The following is a 17379-nucleotide window of genomic DNA, read 5'->3' on the forward strand; positions in this document are numbered from 1 at the left end:
AACCTGCTCTAGTGGAAGCTGTCCCCGCCCATGGCAGGGGTTGGAGCTGGAGGAGCTTTAAGGTCCCTTCCAACACAAACCATTCTACGAATTCCCACATCCACCTGGCACACACAGAACGTCTGATCTTCACATAACAAATAATGTGAACTTGGGGCAAGCTTTTGTCATCTATAATCATCCATGAAGTTATACCAGAGAAGTAGGGCAGAAGGTGCGGCTGAAAAGAATTTCCCTTTATCTGTTGTTTCCATTCAAAACTCTGTGTCATAAGAAAAGTACCACCAACTTCATTCTCAGATAATATTTAACCTAAACAATTTTCAAGCATTCTGTATTACAAAACAGAAAATGATACAATTAATGGAAGAAGTCCAAATGCTGGCATCACTTTGTTTCCACATTAATACATAAAAATGGACAACACATTAAATAAACATTTTGTTATTAACAATAAAAATATTAACACCAAAAATCATGTATAAATTAGGAAATAAATGTACAAACTATTTCCAAAGTGCTCTTTCAAATACATTATATACACAACATTCACGGAGTTCTTAATGTAAGACATTTCAGATTGATGTAATGTTGCTGTTTCATTTGAAGTGTTGTTCATATTCTCTCAAAAGTATTCCAGCACTTTCAAAAAACCACATAAAAGGCATATTTCCAAGCTGGCAAAGAGCAATATTGCATTCTTCTGGCTACTTGTAATATTAATATACTGTAAAGAAAGCAATCTTCCTTGCTGTTCCTTGCTATTTGAGAGTACTTATTTGTATGAAAACACCAGCAGGAAAGATGAGAGAAATGAGGACCCACTATTTAATCAGTAATTAAAATTATTAATGTAGCATGGGCAGTGCTTAGACAACATTTAATAGTGAACTCTTTAGTTGTCCAGTTAAAGACTTTACAGAGAAAAATAAAAAGCAGTGAATTGAGAGATCTTTTCCTTGTGGTCTTGGTTTTTCAAACTTCGTAAGTACACCAGTTCAAGCAAAGAAAAGGAGAAAAACCTACAGAGGGTATATTTACTCTATATTGTAAATTTGCCGTTAATCTCATATTAAAATTGCTCACAGAGTGTAGTCATCTTGGCTTCCTGCCCCAGATAACTTCGCCGTAGTATTTCCTTCAGCACTTATATTAGCACTTTATAAGTGCTTTTTATCAACACTTCATAAGAACGTATGAAACTGCCTAGAAGTGACTCACATTGTTCATACTGGCTTTTACATACCACTAGTCTTTATTCCTAAATTCTCCCTCTATAGGTATTCTCTCACTGGTTGACCCCATTAATAGTTCCCCTCTCTATATGCATAATACTGGTTCACAATTAAAGCTGAATTTAGCTGCTTTTCTGCAATAATGATGTTTTGGGTTTTTTCTCTTACTTCTGAACTATTTCTGTCAAAATATCAGAGAAAAATAAAAGTGATGGTGAACTGTAAGAACAGCAGACCAAATAATGTGACTATATTTATGGTCATAATACTTGCTGGAAAATCTGAGCAAGGGCAATGGAAGAATCAGAACCAAAGAAGGATGCCAGCCACCTGCTTGCAAAATTTGGCATGAAAATGGATATGGGAGTTACAGAATTTGGAGTGGTGTATTTAAGACTGGAGTTTTGCCAGATGTTTTTCTCAGCTAAGCACAATATGAAGCAATACTGATGCCTAAGAGGCTGACGCTGCATATCTCAGAGCTCCCTTCTGGTTTTCTTTCCACAGTAGAAATACCTTAGTTTACATGGATATAGAAAAGGTGCCTCTAGTGATTAACGTTTCCTTGAAAGTAGGTTTGGATCCTCTTTCTGTACCTTTCACAACAGAAATGTGGACTTAGGCTGATTACCAAATTGTAGGACTTGGGAAGGTGTTACAGAAGTTGCAGTTAATTTTACTTTATTGTATAGCATAGAACTGTCTTCACATAAGGAAGGTATCCACCCCTTTATTCTTAGGAAATAAAGAGCCATGGATTTCAGAGGCCAGTAGGTAATCTTCAATGCATTCAGTTAGAAAAAGATCAATAACCTGCCACAGGATACTCCCTGGACCGAGACATGACTGAATGGCTCCGTATTGAGCCAGAGCGCAGAATAACCTGGCTGTTTTCCAAAACGGGGCACGACTGTGATCAAATGATCCTAAAGCTATTTGGAAACATCAAGAATGGGGAGAGGGAGGGGGGTAAATTAAAAACTTCTGCATTGTATCAACATACAGTACTATACACAGCACCAAATATCAAACCATTAAAGCATTGTCGTGTTACCAGTAGTGCACTGCTTCATATCCAGCATGAAATGAACACTGTTCACATACAGACGCTGCTTTGTGCTAAGGGGTAACCAACATATTACAATTAACCAAAACTGCCTGTACATCCAGTTCAAAAGATGGAGATACTATTGAAATGAATCTGACACAGGAACGTGTTCTTTTATTGCTGGTAATTTCCATATTGTCCCTATAAAGAAGAGAAATAAAAATGTTGGAGAATAATATATCAGAGGTCTACAAATAGCGAGTTAGGCACTTTCTTTTGGTCTATGAATTTTGAAAGACCCACTGAAGTATCACCAATATGCCTGCACCAAATTATCAGATAGGTTTATAATGGAGCTAACAGCTACATTTGCTTTTTCATAGCAGAGATTTAGAAGATTTACCTGCTCATAGCCATAAGGCCTCTGTTGCTGAGCGGATGGGCCAGTCTGGGAAGCTCTGTAACTCCCATATTGCTGCCCCTGTCCCTGTTGGTAGCTGGAATACTGTGAAGAGGCTCCTTGTGCAGGACCTGAGAAGACAGTAAAAGCTGCTACTAAGGCTTGAGGGGGAGTTCTTGTGGTTAACATAATGTAACACGATGGTAACAAAGTAAGCTCTGTGAGTAGATTCCGCCTAGACATCTGGCTTTACGCTAGAAAGTGTTAATACTAGTAATGATCTAGTCCCAGTCTGGTTAACATTGCCCATTCAAAGTCAAGTCCCATCACATCTGGGAGAGCCACCAAAAATCCCCTGCCTCAAAGCTGGGATTTAGATTATTCTGATCTCTCCAGACCCTGTTTTTGCACTAAATAACCTGATGGTTTCTTTCTCCTGAAGGCAGGATACCTTCAAGATGCCTCTAACTGATCAGAAAGCTCAAAGACATCAAACTTGGATTCTTTTGATGATAGTGAGGAACTCTGCTACTGGTGTCTTGATGGGTTTGAAAGCCCCACGCCAGTGTACGCTGCATGCTCAAGACTCTTCCACTGTTCTCCTTTCCCCTCAATCCCTCACCAAGAAATAAAATCCCTATGATGCTGCAAGAAAGATTCTAAGCGAGGGAGTAGTCACTCTCCAGACTGTTGATGTTATTTTTTCCTGTCAGCTGCAGAACTGAGATGTGTAGGAGGCCTGAGAATTCAGGCTGTGTCCTCCTGCCCACACTTAGCAGCAAGACAACGTGAGGCAAACCTGTATTTTTCTAACTTTCTTTCAAAAGAGAGGGATTCAGGATGGATTCGTGGAATGTGGTGCTATACCCATGTATGTTACTGCCCATAATCCCTTCACATGCAGTGTCCAAGGTTAATCAAGGAAATAGTTTTCAGCAAATGTTAGTTTAGGATGTGTCAGGATGAAGTATTGCAAACAGTTGGGCAGTCAGTGACTGTCCTTACCGTATCCTTGCTGCTGTCCTGGGTAACTTTGTTGGTTTGGGTATTGCTGCTGGGAGTATGTTTGCTGTTGTGCAGCTCCCTGTTGGTATCCTGCCTGCTGCTGGCTGTACTGAGAATTTCCTAAGGAGGAAAACATTGAAAGAGTTGGGTTATAGATGAGGTGGGTGGTTCACTGTACATGGGAGTCATAAGGAAGACAAAGGCAGAAGTAGCCTTGGTCTGGAACTCAAATACTCTTCTAAAACAGACAATTGTATTTTGCCAAGCAGGATGTTTATTTCTACAGTAAGTTTTAGTTCATTTAGTTCATTCAGTTTCATTTCGTTCATTTAGGAGAGAGGTGTTTGGTTGTATACATCACTATACAAACAAACAAACAACCTGTTCCCCACAGGATTTTTTTTACCCCAAAAGTGTTTCAGAAGAAAACCACAGAGTTCCAAAGATAAGGGAGCCAAGGTAAAGAGGTGGTTTCTCAAGAAGCCCTCCCACTGCAAAAAAGATCTCCCAAAAGACCACTTATCTAATTGTTACTGGTATGTTTTGAAATACCTTTGATAGGAATTCCAATTGCAGTATCCTGAAACAACAAAATGCACGAAGACTACACAGACAACACTGCTTCCCCTGAATGTCCTCTCGCTGTCTCATAATTAAGTTGATATTTTGCAGCTAATTTAGAGTTCAGATATCTTAACAGTATCACTGAAGTTACTGTAATACGACTGTTGAGAGGTTTTAGTGGTAAAATCATAAACTCATAGTATTGCTTTTCAAAGACTAGTTTCATTTAACCCATTGTTCTTCACCATTTGTAGGTGAATTAAGTAAGATTAAAACCAGTTGGTCCTGGAATTAACCACTGGGCTTTCTTACTCCAGAGAAATTTCCATTTATGACTGCCAATTTTTTCCAGCTCTGACCCCATTTCTAACTGCAGCACATTAATTTACCTTTGTCAGCATAACCATTTACTTTCATACAACCATTTTTATTTGCATTACATAAAACATTTGTTAAACATTTGTGTAAGAGAGGATACTAATATCCTGGAAGTCTTTTCTTTTACTGCAAGAAAAGGTCAGTGTCTGTAGCTCTAATTCCACCTTGTTCAGCTACAAACAAGGATCATTTTTCTAATGAATATGAGGCTACACACAAGTTGTAGTGATCCCACAATGCTGCACAGTGTGACTGCCTCACAACACGGGTACCAACGTGTGGACAGTCTGATGTAGTCTTGGTATAAAAGATGCTAAATTCCATTTCCTGGACACTCCTTAAGGAATTGCAGTTTGTGATGCAGAAACTGCAGGTCCTATTTTACATTTTTATAAGAATTTCATTAGTATTTTAGGGGATTAGAGCTGGCTTTACAAAGATTGCCAATATATTTTCCTACCTCCTTCATAATAGTGTTGTGTAGAGTCATCAAATGACCTGTCATAGCTCTGCTCAGTATAGGATGACTGCTGATAGGCATAATCACCATGACCTACAAGGAATTGCAAAGATTTATCAGATACACTGTTAATATAACTACATATATATTGCTGAATGATGTATCATGAAGCTGCACAAGGATGAGGCTGAGAAGAAATACAGACTCCTTAGGTAGGAGGTCAAATGTGTGGGAAAGAAAGTCACATCTATGGATAAATCTCTCGCATTTACTAATCCAAACTTGGCTTCATGCTGCTTCTGAAGCAGCTTGGATAGCAGGGTGTGCTGATGTGTATGTTTGTGCACCAAGCTGCCATGCCCTAGGATTAGAATTTTCTAGCATTTCACTTGGGAATGAATCATAATGGGTTTGCCACATCCTTAGATGTGGCAGTCATGGTACTACAGCTCAGAGGAGTTACCATCTGGGTAGTATTGCTGATTCATAGGTTCTGATGAGCCTTGTCCATGGCTGTACTGTTCACTGTAATATTCTTCCTGACCCATGTACTGCTGCGAGGAACCTGCAAAGCAAAGACACAGAGAGCAAACTGGGTGAGCCCGGGGACGCCTGAGGGATGTTATCTATCTTGTCTCACCTCTTCTTTTCTATTCTTAATAAAGAAAAGAGCGTTTACAACTGGAGAAGTAAACAAGCTGTGTATGTTCAGAGCAGTTGTAAAGATGTTACACTCATTAGAAAAAGGAAATGAATTTGTATTCTCCACAAAAGCTGCTGAAATTGAAATCACGCAATGGTCAGTACCACATCCTAAACCCACTCACTTCTGCGGCAATAGGAAGAGCTACGTTTCATCTACTAATTTGAGTTATTAGAAAGCACAGGAATGTATTCCATGCTCAAGAAAACAGTCAGGATTAAATAGATTTGAATTACTGTATTAATTTGTTTCTTAGCAGAATTCACTTTATGTTAGAATCAGTCTAGCAGCTTTATTACCTCTTAGAACTTTTTCCAGAGAGGTCTTAGAGCATGGCAGTTATCCTCTGGGGTTTTCCTTTCCTTGGCCTAATTTTTCGTACTAATTGCTGGCAAACTATGTCTTCTTTGCAGAAATGTGTCCTTGTTAATGTGCCACATTGCAGCTGATCCAATACCACTTGAAAGAACTGACAAGATTCCCAGTGGCTTGAGGGAGCTGTGTATCAAATTGTTCATCTTTTCTTTAGAGATATATGATCCCTTTTAGACAGAATTATTTTTCTAAAGACCTGAAATACTTAAATAGATACATCTTGAAAATAGATTCAAGTTCATCTGATTGGTACCATACTTCCACTGTTTGAGATTTCCTGTGTTCTCAGATGGGATTCCCTGTTCAGACTTGGAAATTTTGGTGACTTGCCTATCCCACAGGACGCACTGAATATCATCAATGTTATAACAACTCAATCAATAACCCAGGAACAGACTTTACCTTGCTGGGAAGCTCTGTAGGGGCCCATGGGCCGCTGACCCATCATGCTGTTGCCTTGGTTGCTCTGACTCATCATGGCAATGGAGGACTGCCCCTGGTAGTGCTGGCTCCCTCCTTGCGCCGAGTTGTAATGTGACGTTGCTGCTTGCTGGTGCATCATGGACACTACAATGTACATGGAAAACACTGTTTTCTAAAGGGATGTGACAATCTCTTCAGAAGCATGTTAAAAACCTTTTGCTAACATGAGTCCTGATAAAGTCGTGAATTTTCCACAGGGGCAGATGTTTTCCTACTCCATGTATTTAACTCTTCTGCACTGTAATCCAGGAAGGATGTTACTACATGGCCAGTTCTTGCCATTTGCTTCAGTCAGGTATTTAAAAATACACCTAGCCTTGATTATTATCAGTTTATTTAAATGAATGTAATCATTATTACAGTAGAATTAAAGAAAGAAATAAGATCTGATGCTTGTTCCTCTCTACTCCCTGACTAATCATTGCTGCATTTCTGATCAACTCTTTCCTGTACTTTCATCTTACTATATACCTGATGATTATACAGTTTAAATAAACTGACATTCTAGCATTTATTTGATCTCTAAATTTCATATTGTCAGAAAGAATGCTTAAGCATTGGACATGCCACTCAATACTCAGTAGCAAACACCTTCCAAATTAAGAGATTCACTCTGAGTCGTCTGCTAGTCTCTCTTTGCCCTGCAAATGGTATGAAGTATTGAGAAAGTAATAAAAACAGTAAATGTGTAATACTCTTTGGCAGGCTCATTCAGCTAGGGTAAAGGAGCTTCACAGATCTCTCCCACAGCTGTGGGATTCGCTGCCCCCAACTCCCTGCTAACCATAGCAAGTCAGTGTGAGTTAAAGCAAGCCTGAAACTGTTCTGACGTGTGCTGGTGCCTGACACCCAGAAATTCAGAGATGTTAAAGCTGTCTTTTCCTCTTGTATGTTTGTCACTGTGTACAGAAACTATTTACAGAACAAATTCCAGTGTGGTAGACCTCTGAGGTCACTGCAAAGTCAAGTTGGCCCAGAAGGAGGAAGAGGGAGTTTACCTGGATTAGATTGCATGTTGATGTTTGTTCGAGAGACATAATTGCCTATTGACCCCTGGCCTTGCATTGGCACATTCTGAGATGCAGGCACTGTATGGCTATAACCAGGCCCAGTTCCATGACTGCTGACAGTCATACTCAGAGAGGTCGTGGGCATGGTGTTCTGGCCTGACTGCTGCATAGACACGTGATTAGGACCTAGAAAAATTAGAGAGAGCAACAAGAAAAATCTGTGCTATTATTGGCAATGTACAGTGAGCATCAAAGCCCTCATGGCCTTTCTGAAATACCTTATGATAAGGCAAAACCAAACAAAAAAGTCCTTGAAATTAAAATTCCCTGTTATCTACAGACAATAAAACTGCACAGGCAGAGTGAACCTCCTCCTCCTGGCAGCCAAATCCAGTACAGAACTGCAGACAGGAAGAACAAAACCAGCAGCAATGCCCTAAACCAGTAATTGCAGGTAGTTCAGAAAACACATGGACTTTGGAAACATCCCAGCCCTCTGAAATTTGTCCTTTCCTTCCTCCTGTCCTGCTGCTGATTCCTCTTCCCCTTCACACAGATGGTGACAATGGGAAGGCACAGGAGTGGCTGAGAAACACTTAGCACTTTGCTGCATCTGTCGAGTTCCTCCATCACCACCCAACCCTCTTAGCTGGGGTGCAGGAATTACCTCAGAGGACAAACCTGTCTCTCCCTGCCCTGAAGTTTGACTGAAAGTACCACAGACTTTCAGAAGATAAATTTCCCAAGTCACCATAATAAGCACCGTTGCTACAGTATTCCCTTTCCAACATCACCATATGGAACCATCAGACTGCTCCAGTTATGTCCTGGGTTTGATTATCCTCCTTACCTGGCTTCTTTTTAAAAGTTCTTTTGCTGTTGGGTAACTAAAACTGGGGAAAAGCTGATTCTTATTTTTTGGTTTTGGTGCTGTAAATACTTTTATGAATGAGTTTTGGGAAGTTGTTTTCATTGTGCATTGTTACTATCTAAATTGTGATAGTGTGTATTGTTGTCTATCTAAATTCAGCTGTATTGTTGTCAAATTAAGTTAATTCAAGTAGAATGGAAGACATGCAGAATCCCCAGAAGAGACAGAATTCTGTTGCAGTGGTTAGATATTGATATCTTAATTCACAGTTATCTAGTCTATCTACAGCCTCTGAAAAATGTGTTTAATTCTCGTAGTACAAACCTCATTAATTACTCTGAATGGTTTTTATAGACATCAAAATAGGCAAATTTGCTGTAATTATTATATTTTCCTCTTGTGGAGAGATGCAAGCAGCATTTTCAACATGAGACAGACAGCTCAACTGAGACTGATGGAGCTGGGTCAAGCTCTAGCTTGTGTTTTGCTCCAGGTTTTGTAGAGCTGATACTTCCACTTGTGCAACACAGAGCCACATGGTGTCTGACCAGAGCTAGAGTTGCTCTGTGTGAGAGCAACCATTGGTAAACCTTGCCCTATGTACATGGGAAAACTTAGAGAATCTTGGCCTTTAAAGGAAAAAACCCGAAGGTTTGGCTAATTTGTGACTGTAAGGGAAAACAGGAAAGCATGGCTATGGCATGAAGACTCACTGACTTGGGGATTACTTGAAGTCCTGGTGGGTTGTTTTTAGGTTGTCCCCATCGACAGAATTCTCATTGCAATTGACCTAGCTGCCACTATGGAGTCACCATGTTTAGTTACCCAGTGACTGTCCTGCAGAGGTGATTCCTGTAAAGTCCTGACTGAGGGCAGTAAAGAATAAAAAGTAGCAGCTTGTGTGGCTTCTTCCCTTTTCTTCCCTCTCTGACAGTGCTGTACCTGTTCATGGCTGACTTTCATCTCTACTGCCATTAGATGAGAAATTGTCACAAGTGCTAGAGCCCATATATTGGAATTATTTCTGCATATTTATCCCTAATTTCCCCAAAATGCTGTCCAACAATTGTTGACTGATGCAAAAGAATCACTCAGTCTTCAAGTCAACCTGCGCCTCAAGAGTGCTGTGTCATTCGGCATCACTGTGCTGACTCAGTTCTAGCTGGCACAGAGACAGCAGAGGAGAGACTGGCAGCCCAGGGGAGTGTCCCCAAGCCCAAGGGTGTGAGGGCCCTGTTCTCACGGCAGAGCACATGCCCGCGCTGCTGCTGTTACCCAGGCTACTCACAAGAGGCAAGCTACTACATCCCCACTCACAGCTGCGTTCTGAAGTGCAGCTGCGTCCTCAGTCCGGTTCCCAGGGGCCGATATCTCCATGATGGAATAGCTACCACTACCCAAGTGATGGAGTCTGCATGACTGGGCAGACAGTGAACTACCCTGAGACCTCCACAGCTCAGCCTGGGTTTTAGTACCAGGCTGAGGCAATGTGTGGTAAACCTGCACCATGAGGTAAACCTGCAACATAAGGTAGACTGCTTCTGTCCTGAGGCTGGTTCTTTCAATCAGCACTAAATTACTACAAAGAGCCGGGGGCAAATAAGAAAAACCAGCAACAATAACATTAAAAATGTAGATTCTTAGTAACATAAAACAGTGTTTTGACTGACTTATTATAGTACTTATACTAGGTAATAAATCTCTCAAAAAAGAAGGCCCAGATAAATTCGGTAAGTTCACTTTACAAGCTGTAACTGTGTAAAGTAGGCACCTCATCCATTAATGTAAAAGGTACTATCAGCTTGACCACAAATGGATTCTTAAGAACTCAGAAATCATTTCATGGCCTGCATCTGCTCCTGAGTCCCCCTTCCAAGGTCTGTGATTTTACAATCAGATATTTCTATTTATAGAAACTGATTTTTCTCTCTGTCACTCTGGGAAAGACCCACAGAAACAAGAACTGACTAAAAAACCATGAACTACAAAATAAATAAACAGATTATTCATACTATAAAATGCACAGAGTGAAAAAAAATTGTCTTTCAGTTAGTTTTAGTTTCACAAACAAACACAAATAGACAAAGTACATTCTCTTATCCATATGAAATGTCTGTGCAAACTCTTTGGCTATGTAGAATGGTCTCCGCAAGCTTCTGTAGAGGACAAAGACTGATGCAACACCAAGTTATTGTTAGGAGGGCATGTATCCTGGAAGGTCTTTGCAATCTAAAGGCTTGGATGTGTGGTTAGTCATGCAAGGAATTCCATTTCACCTTGGCCAACCCCTCCACTTTCAAGAGAAAAATACCACAGGATATAATTTTTCTGACTAAAAACTTGGATGCATCTTTACTTAGTGATTTTCGTTAGGCATTTCATTAAAAAGGTGGTTTTATTTTGCCTGTAGAAACACAAAGCAGACTGGAGTCCTTGCAGAAGCCAGCATCATTATTGACTGTAGCCATTTTGTGATGATTTCAGCATGTGCCTGAAACCCCCATATGCCTGAAAGGTGAGTTATCTTTTACAGCTCTGTAAGTATATTCTGCATTAATGATTTTGTTGCCAAGCAACAGCAAAGCAGCACAAAGGGGACCAAAGCTCACCATTGCTAATCTGGCTCTGCATGAGGGAGGAAGGAGGAAGGCCCGTCCCGATTGCATCACTGAGATTGCTCTGTGAATGGAGAGACTGGTTGGATGCACTCTGAGTCATTCCTCCTGGGCCCAAGTTTATGTTTTGCGTTGGTGGCTGCAAATAACAAGGAGGAGAAGCAAACTTTTGGTTAGGTTTTTAATTAGAAAAAATAAGAGCCCCCAAATTAGCCTGACTATGAGTAAAAACTGCCTCAATTAAATATGTGTTTCCTTCACTTTTGGGCTTCCTCGCGTAAACCTTTCTTCATTTGACTACTATGTGTGAATGACATTCAGCACGACACAGAGAAGCCAGCACGCAGCACAGGGAAGATCTTAAAACTGTGCTTATAACAGAGCCTGGCTTCTGTGCCCATTCTCCTGTACTTATCATAGAATCATAGAATGGTTTTGATTGGAAGGGACCTTAAAGATCACCTGGCTCCAACCCTCCTGCCCTTACATGAATTTCATTTTGTGCTGGTCAGAACATAACTGCAGAGGGGAGATGCATTAGCAAAGGTGATACAGAAGCGTGTTGACAAGTTGACCTTTGTCAAGCATAAAGCTATGCTGTATTTTGAGTTATACCTCCAGAATCAATCCATTCAGCCAGAATAACACAATGTTTAAAGACAAACCCATGCCCAATTGCTGAATTAGATTTTTGATATAAAATAGTGGGGTTTGGGTTTTTTTTTCCCTGAGTAAAGAATACAGTAAGAAGAGGTAAAGAATAATGAATCTGGAACACATGGAGGCTGTTCAGACCTGCACCACTGCACCATTTACAGTATAAAGAACCTCAGCTGTGGAGACAGAGATCAACACAAATGTCCCAAGGAATGTGTTTTAAACACAGTAAAAGTAACTTTTGATTTGTTTTGGGGTCTACTTGATCACTGCAAAACTTGTAGCTGGAAAAATACTAAAAAAAGGGCTTATTGACATGGATCAGTAACAGAATCAAAGAACATTTCCCTCTGGCATAGTAACTATATCTGATGGTAGCACTGGTACTTACTGCAGGAAGCAAGGACTGCATATTCTGGTTAGAATCTGCTATTGTTGCCAAGTAAACCAGGTTTCTGTGCAAGATTTGTTGGTATCTACAGAATAAGGAGTAAAGCTCATTTGGAAAGGGTTAACAATACAGAAAATTCCAAACTTTTTTTTTTTTGTTATTTACAACTGATTACTTAAATTACATTATCCCACTTTTCATCTGTCGTAATAAATAGCTACAGTAATGACCTGTATCTGTGCTGTCGTGCTTTTCAGCAAGCATCAGTGTGTTCAACGCCCCTTCTACAAATGGGTAAACCTGGAGGAGGGGAGAGGTAAAACACTCTCCGTGGAAAGCACTTTGAAGCTGGGACCTCAGTCTTTGAGTGCTGACACCCGGGCAGCTGCTCTCACAATTAGCCACTTCTTCTTGCTCTGTTTAACAAGGATCTAGTAGCAATGAAATTCCAGAACTCCAAAACCCAAAACCTCTTTGCCTTGCCAGCAAGCTGAGAAGAACAAGAGTTTTTTCAAGAGTGCTCCAACTGGAGTGTTTACTCAAGTAAGCACCACCTCAACCATTGATGCTTCTTCACAGTTCTCGATGAACTGGAAAAGCTCATAGTAAAGACCAGGAGGGCATCCGAAAGCAAACTAATTGCTGTGCCCTGAGCAAAGTGAGGAGTCAAACCTTTGGAAACAGGGAGGAGGGTTCCAAGAACAAAAACACTTTTTTAGCACTAGTTTTCTTCTGACAAGGGGAAAATGGCTGGGAAGTGGGAAAAGTGGCACAGATGAAGCCAGAACAGTGACACGATTTCTATAGCAAAGCCATCTTTTTTAGACAAGTAGTTTGAAAGTGCAGCCCCGTGACTTGACCTTCCATGGGCAGATTGGTTGTTCTTTCGACTGACATTTGACACCTAAAGACTATAAAAGTATTTTGCTTTCAAGATTAGGATTAGTAACCAGTGATACAAACTGGTACCTCTACACGCACATTGTTTTAGCCACAGATAACCACATGGCTGATCTTTAACATTTAATACTTTCTGATGAAAATGTGTTATTAACTTTGTACATGATTCTACTTTGTTTAATGAATTTATATTACATTGTATATATAAATGTATTTAATGAATCTGCATGGAACAAATGGTCCAATAACCATCAGTGTTTATAATTATTTGAATAAATGACGTGTTAAAAACATTGCAAATACTACATAATCAAATCTTTTTCTTCAGAAAAGCCCTCCCTTCCAAGAACAATACACATTTCTAGATACAAGTGAATCTAAACAAACAGCCCAGCTGTTCTGTCAGTGATCAGAACTGTTCATAGGACTATCCGTGAGAAAAAACACACCCAAAATTTCTAACATGCTCCAAAACTCATAATACTCACTGAGTACACTCTGCAGTTTTCCCCTTGCTCTGATAATCCATAATACATTGTATTAGGTGGTGATTTTCATCTAGCATCTGCATAAAAGAAATAGAATCAAAACACGTTACTATGAGAATCATACTGAAGTCCCGTGTTTTTGTGATGCTCCACATCCACCCTTCTTGGCAGTGGGTGGTGGTTTGTCAGTTCTGTTGCCTTGGGGTGTTACAAAGTGCTTACATGTGACTTTATTGACCCACAAGGTTGTGCTTTTCAAATCATTCATTTATGAACAGTTCTCTTTAAAGGAGTTAGTTGAAATACCCAACACAGAAGAATTAAGGGACTTACCTTTTTTGTTCCTTCATTGGCAGATGGATTTTAATGCTGAAGAAGGAAAACGCTTTCACTATGAAACACCTCTGCCTCATTCTAAAACATCACCCGCCCTTTCCAAAACTGCAGGTTTTACTGACATGTCTACTTTCAAGTGAGAAACACACTTTCAATTCGAACCCACTAGTTTTCCTGCACGGGACTCCCATGTGCAGACTACTGAGCCTGAGGAAGCACGGAATACACATTACGGGATCTACTGAAACCACATTTCAGAGGATTACATCCCAACATGTGCTGTGGGGTTCAGTTCAGTTCTAATGCAGGGAGGACTTGCAGTGAAAACAGAGTAATTATATATGAGTTAATTTATGTTTATCAGTGGCTGCTCGCTTAGCTTCATACACTAAATTCTAGTGACAGACTTGATCCAAGATCAGAGCTGCTGGACAGACCACTGACCTTTATGTAATGAACTTATAATGCAATTAAAAGCTCAAAATACCCTTTGATTTGGTTTAAAATTTCAAACACAATAGTTTGTCTCTTTCCCCCAGCTTTCCTGTGGATGTGGGGGGCTTTCTGAGGGTGAATGATTGGAAAAATGACAACAGGATGTACAAATTCAGATTCATCCCTGGCAAAAACTCACTATGTAATACAGATTGTAGGTACTGTTGCTATTAAGTGATGGTAAGATTGTGCTTTTGAGCCACAGAGTCATCAGGACAGAAGAACTCTTGAGGAAAGAGTAAGATGGTTTTGTAAATGCAAATGAATCCATGTAGGTACGTGTTCTGATGAGAACCAGTTCTTGACCCATTCAGATGCAAAGAGCCAGATTACAGGAAAATGAGCAAAGAGTCTTTCTGGTGCACTCTCAATCACTCTCTTAGGGAGTGTGGCTTGTTCTGGTGCTTGCTCGTAATTTGCAAGTTGGTCTGAACCTGGCTGGACCCCCTTTGTCCATCACGGACAGTTGGGCTTGCGGTGATCCCCTGGAGGGGTGAGGAGCAGGGGCACTGCTGTGGTCTGCAGGCTGCACCTCGCACGCTGACAGGGAACAAACGAACCCTGTCAGTCAAGGATCCATGTTCCTCCTGCACGTGTGCCCGTGCTCACATGGCAACCCAGGTGCAGCCTGGAATTTTAAGGGGAAATACTCCCGCCTGGTTCCCAGCGCAGCGCTTTGTTCCGTGCTCTGTACTCACTGTCATGCGGAATTTTCACCCGTGTCAGTGGAACCTGCATATGGAATCAGCGAAGAATATAAACGTGTCCTTTTCAGTTTCCACATCAGATATCACTGACAACGTTCTCTCGTTCAGTTAAGATACGTATTCAGCAGTAAAAGTCCAAGCAATATTACAGGTATCTTCATCAGAATGGGACTCTGCTTCTACAATTAGCTGAAGAATATTTTCCTTACTAATAAAGGAATCAGGAATGGCTCTTTCCTGACTTACTAGGAAAAAAGAACTGAGTTCTGATCTCCATTACATAGAAGAAACTGAGGTTTACTGCCCTGCAAATGCTGTTAGAGGAACGATTTTAAAGCACCACTGTCACTGCTCTATCGCCAAAGGGTCTGACTTCTTCCATGTGAAATTGATTTTTGGAGTTGTTGGTACTGGAATATTAACGGCTTTGAAAGACTGTTGAAATTGAGTTAATAAATAAAAATAAGATACTTGTATACAACAAATGCAAATAAGAATCCTTCAATAAATTGGTTCGTGTTCTACAAAGCTCACTTTAATACATTTTTGAGCTCCTAGCACAGCATCTGCTCCTTTTCTGTACTCTTCTCTTACTGCCCCATTTCTATACGTGACTATGAAGCCCATCCCACTTCTGTGCCTTCGAGTGTCTTCCTCAGCACCACCACTTGCCACAAACCACTGCCAACAGCCCAACATCAACCACCGGTCCTGAAGTAACACACCAGCAACTGTACCTGAGACATGAAATGGTTTTTACACATTATTTGTAAAGAAACAACATTTTGAAACTTCCATAAAGTTTATGAATATGCAAAAGGAAAGGGTTAGAAAATCCAACTGAAGATACTTTGGCTGCCTTTTGTCTGTGGTTACAGGCACGAGTTTAAGTGCAAACTATCTGAATTATGAAATTCTGCCCCAACCAATGTGGAGGTTAGAGAGAAACTTATCCACCGAGTCCGAAACATTTTAGTATTTAAAATCAATCACTTCACAATCCCACATGTGCTGCAAGAGTTGCACAAACGGGATTAGTTTCCAAACAGCCTCCAGAGGTTCAAGTCACCTCTTCAGCCTCTCTTGAGGCAGCTTCTCTGCCTTCATCTCTGTCCTGTCACAGGCTTCTACTGAGGGTTTTGGGTTTTTCCCTGGAAGTCATAACCTGACACCAAAACCCGCCGTTGCCCGGTCACCGCTGGAGGAGCAATGGCGCTTCACCCCTGGTCCCTGCTCACGCCTGGACCACTCCGGGCACACACACACCTCGCTCCGACCGCGCTACAGAGCTCCGCGGAACCGCACCACCTCCGAGCAGGGCACGGGTACTGATGGCAAACAGCGTTCACGGCGAAAACACGCGCGTTCTTCATTGACATTTCCAGCCTCTTCGGCACTGACCGTGACCGGCTGCGGGAGGAAGGGGCGCCGGGCATGTGCGTGCAGTCCCTGCTGCAGCCCTGCCGAGCAGGAGACAATAACTTCCCAACTAGGAACCTTCGGCTCCGGCCGCCACATGACACCCATGCGGAGAGCTCCCCTCCAGAGAAAATCTTTCCTAAACCTTTGTCTGTCACGAAATGTCCACAAACACATCGCAAATAACGGTACGTGAAGGATGCCAGCGATCGGTGCTCCCTCTATCTTCAGAGGGATTAACATTCCGCATCCAAGTACAAAAGAAAACCTTTGCAAATTCACTAATTTATTTTAATTTATTTTTTTTTAGGTTGGATTTTGGGGGGGGAGCAGGAGCTGACACACAGTCCTAAATTAATCATATACTTGCGAATTGCATTGCCATCCCTCAGTGCATTATTGGCAGCTTTTTCCCCCTTACGAGCAGCAGAGATAACGTGCCATCCCGATTTTATTCCTAAGTCCTCCTCCGGCTCTCTCTTTGCAGCGATCTGAACACCTTTGCTTTGTTCCCCCTCCTCCTCCTCCTCCTTCCCCCACCTCTCTCTCCAGCTGTCCATCTCTGCAGCCCTCGCAAATTCCCTGGTTCTCCTGATCGCCCCAGCAATACGCCTCCTTCCTCAGCTCCAGGAGCACGGGTGCAATAAATGTCTAAAATCCGCTGTATAAAAGCATGCTTTTTTACCTTCTGGATAGTTTGCTGGGTGACCTCCCCTTTGCCTCTTGGGCGAGCAGAAGCAAAGGCAACCGACATGGTGGGGTTTTTTTATGTGGCTATAATATATCTGTTCCAGGCTCTAATAATATTGTTATTATCTGGCTGCTATTGCCGTGCAGGG

At 41.3% G+C, this 17379-nt stretch overlaps 1 protein-coding gene across 1 annotated transcript; it reads right to left on the bottom strand.

Annotated features, from left to right (window-relative positions):
• Nucleotides 1-2457: 2457 nt before the first annotated feature.
• Nucleotides 2458-17339, bottom strand: SS18L1 (synovial sarcoma translocation gene on chromosome 18-like 1). The gene is made up of 11 exons (XM_010012619.1): nt 17226-17339; nt 13584-13660; nt 12196-12280; nt 11142-11286; nt 7650-7847; nt 6571-6735; nt 5554-5655; nt 5091-5183; nt 3689-3808; nt 2687-2814; nt 2458-2484 (listed from the first exon to the last, which is right to left on the bottom strand). Exons 1-11 carry the CDS (start codon nt 17292-17294, stop codon nt 2458-2460), a joined length of 1209 nt encoding a protein of 402 aa, XP_010010921.1. The 5' UTR covers nt 17295-17339.
• Nucleotides 17340-17379: the final 40 nt, after the last annotated feature.

The sequence above is a fragment of the Nestor notabilis genome, unplaced genomic scaffold (assembly GCF_000696875.1).
Source record: "Nestor notabilis isolate BGI_N333 unplaced genomic scaffold, ASM69687v1 scaffold18394, whole genome shotgun sequence".
Taxonomy (NCBI): domain Eukaryota; kingdom Metazoa; phylum Chordata; class Aves; order Psittaciformes; family Psittacidae; genus Nestor; species Nestor notabilis.

Coding starts and splice junctions, on each gene's coding strand:
- SS18L1 (XM_010012619.1), bottom strand. CDS start 17,294: ATGTCGGTTGCCTTTGCTTCTGCTCGCCCAAGAGGCAAAGGGGAGGTC. Junction 6,736..7,649: donor CAACATGCAATCTAATCCAG/GTAAACTCCCTC, acceptor TGTACATTGTAG/TGTCCATGATGCACCAGCAA. Junction 5,184..5,553: donor TCAGCAATACTACCCAGATG/GTAACTCCTCTG, acceptor AATTCCTTGTAG/GTCATGGTGATTATGCCTAT.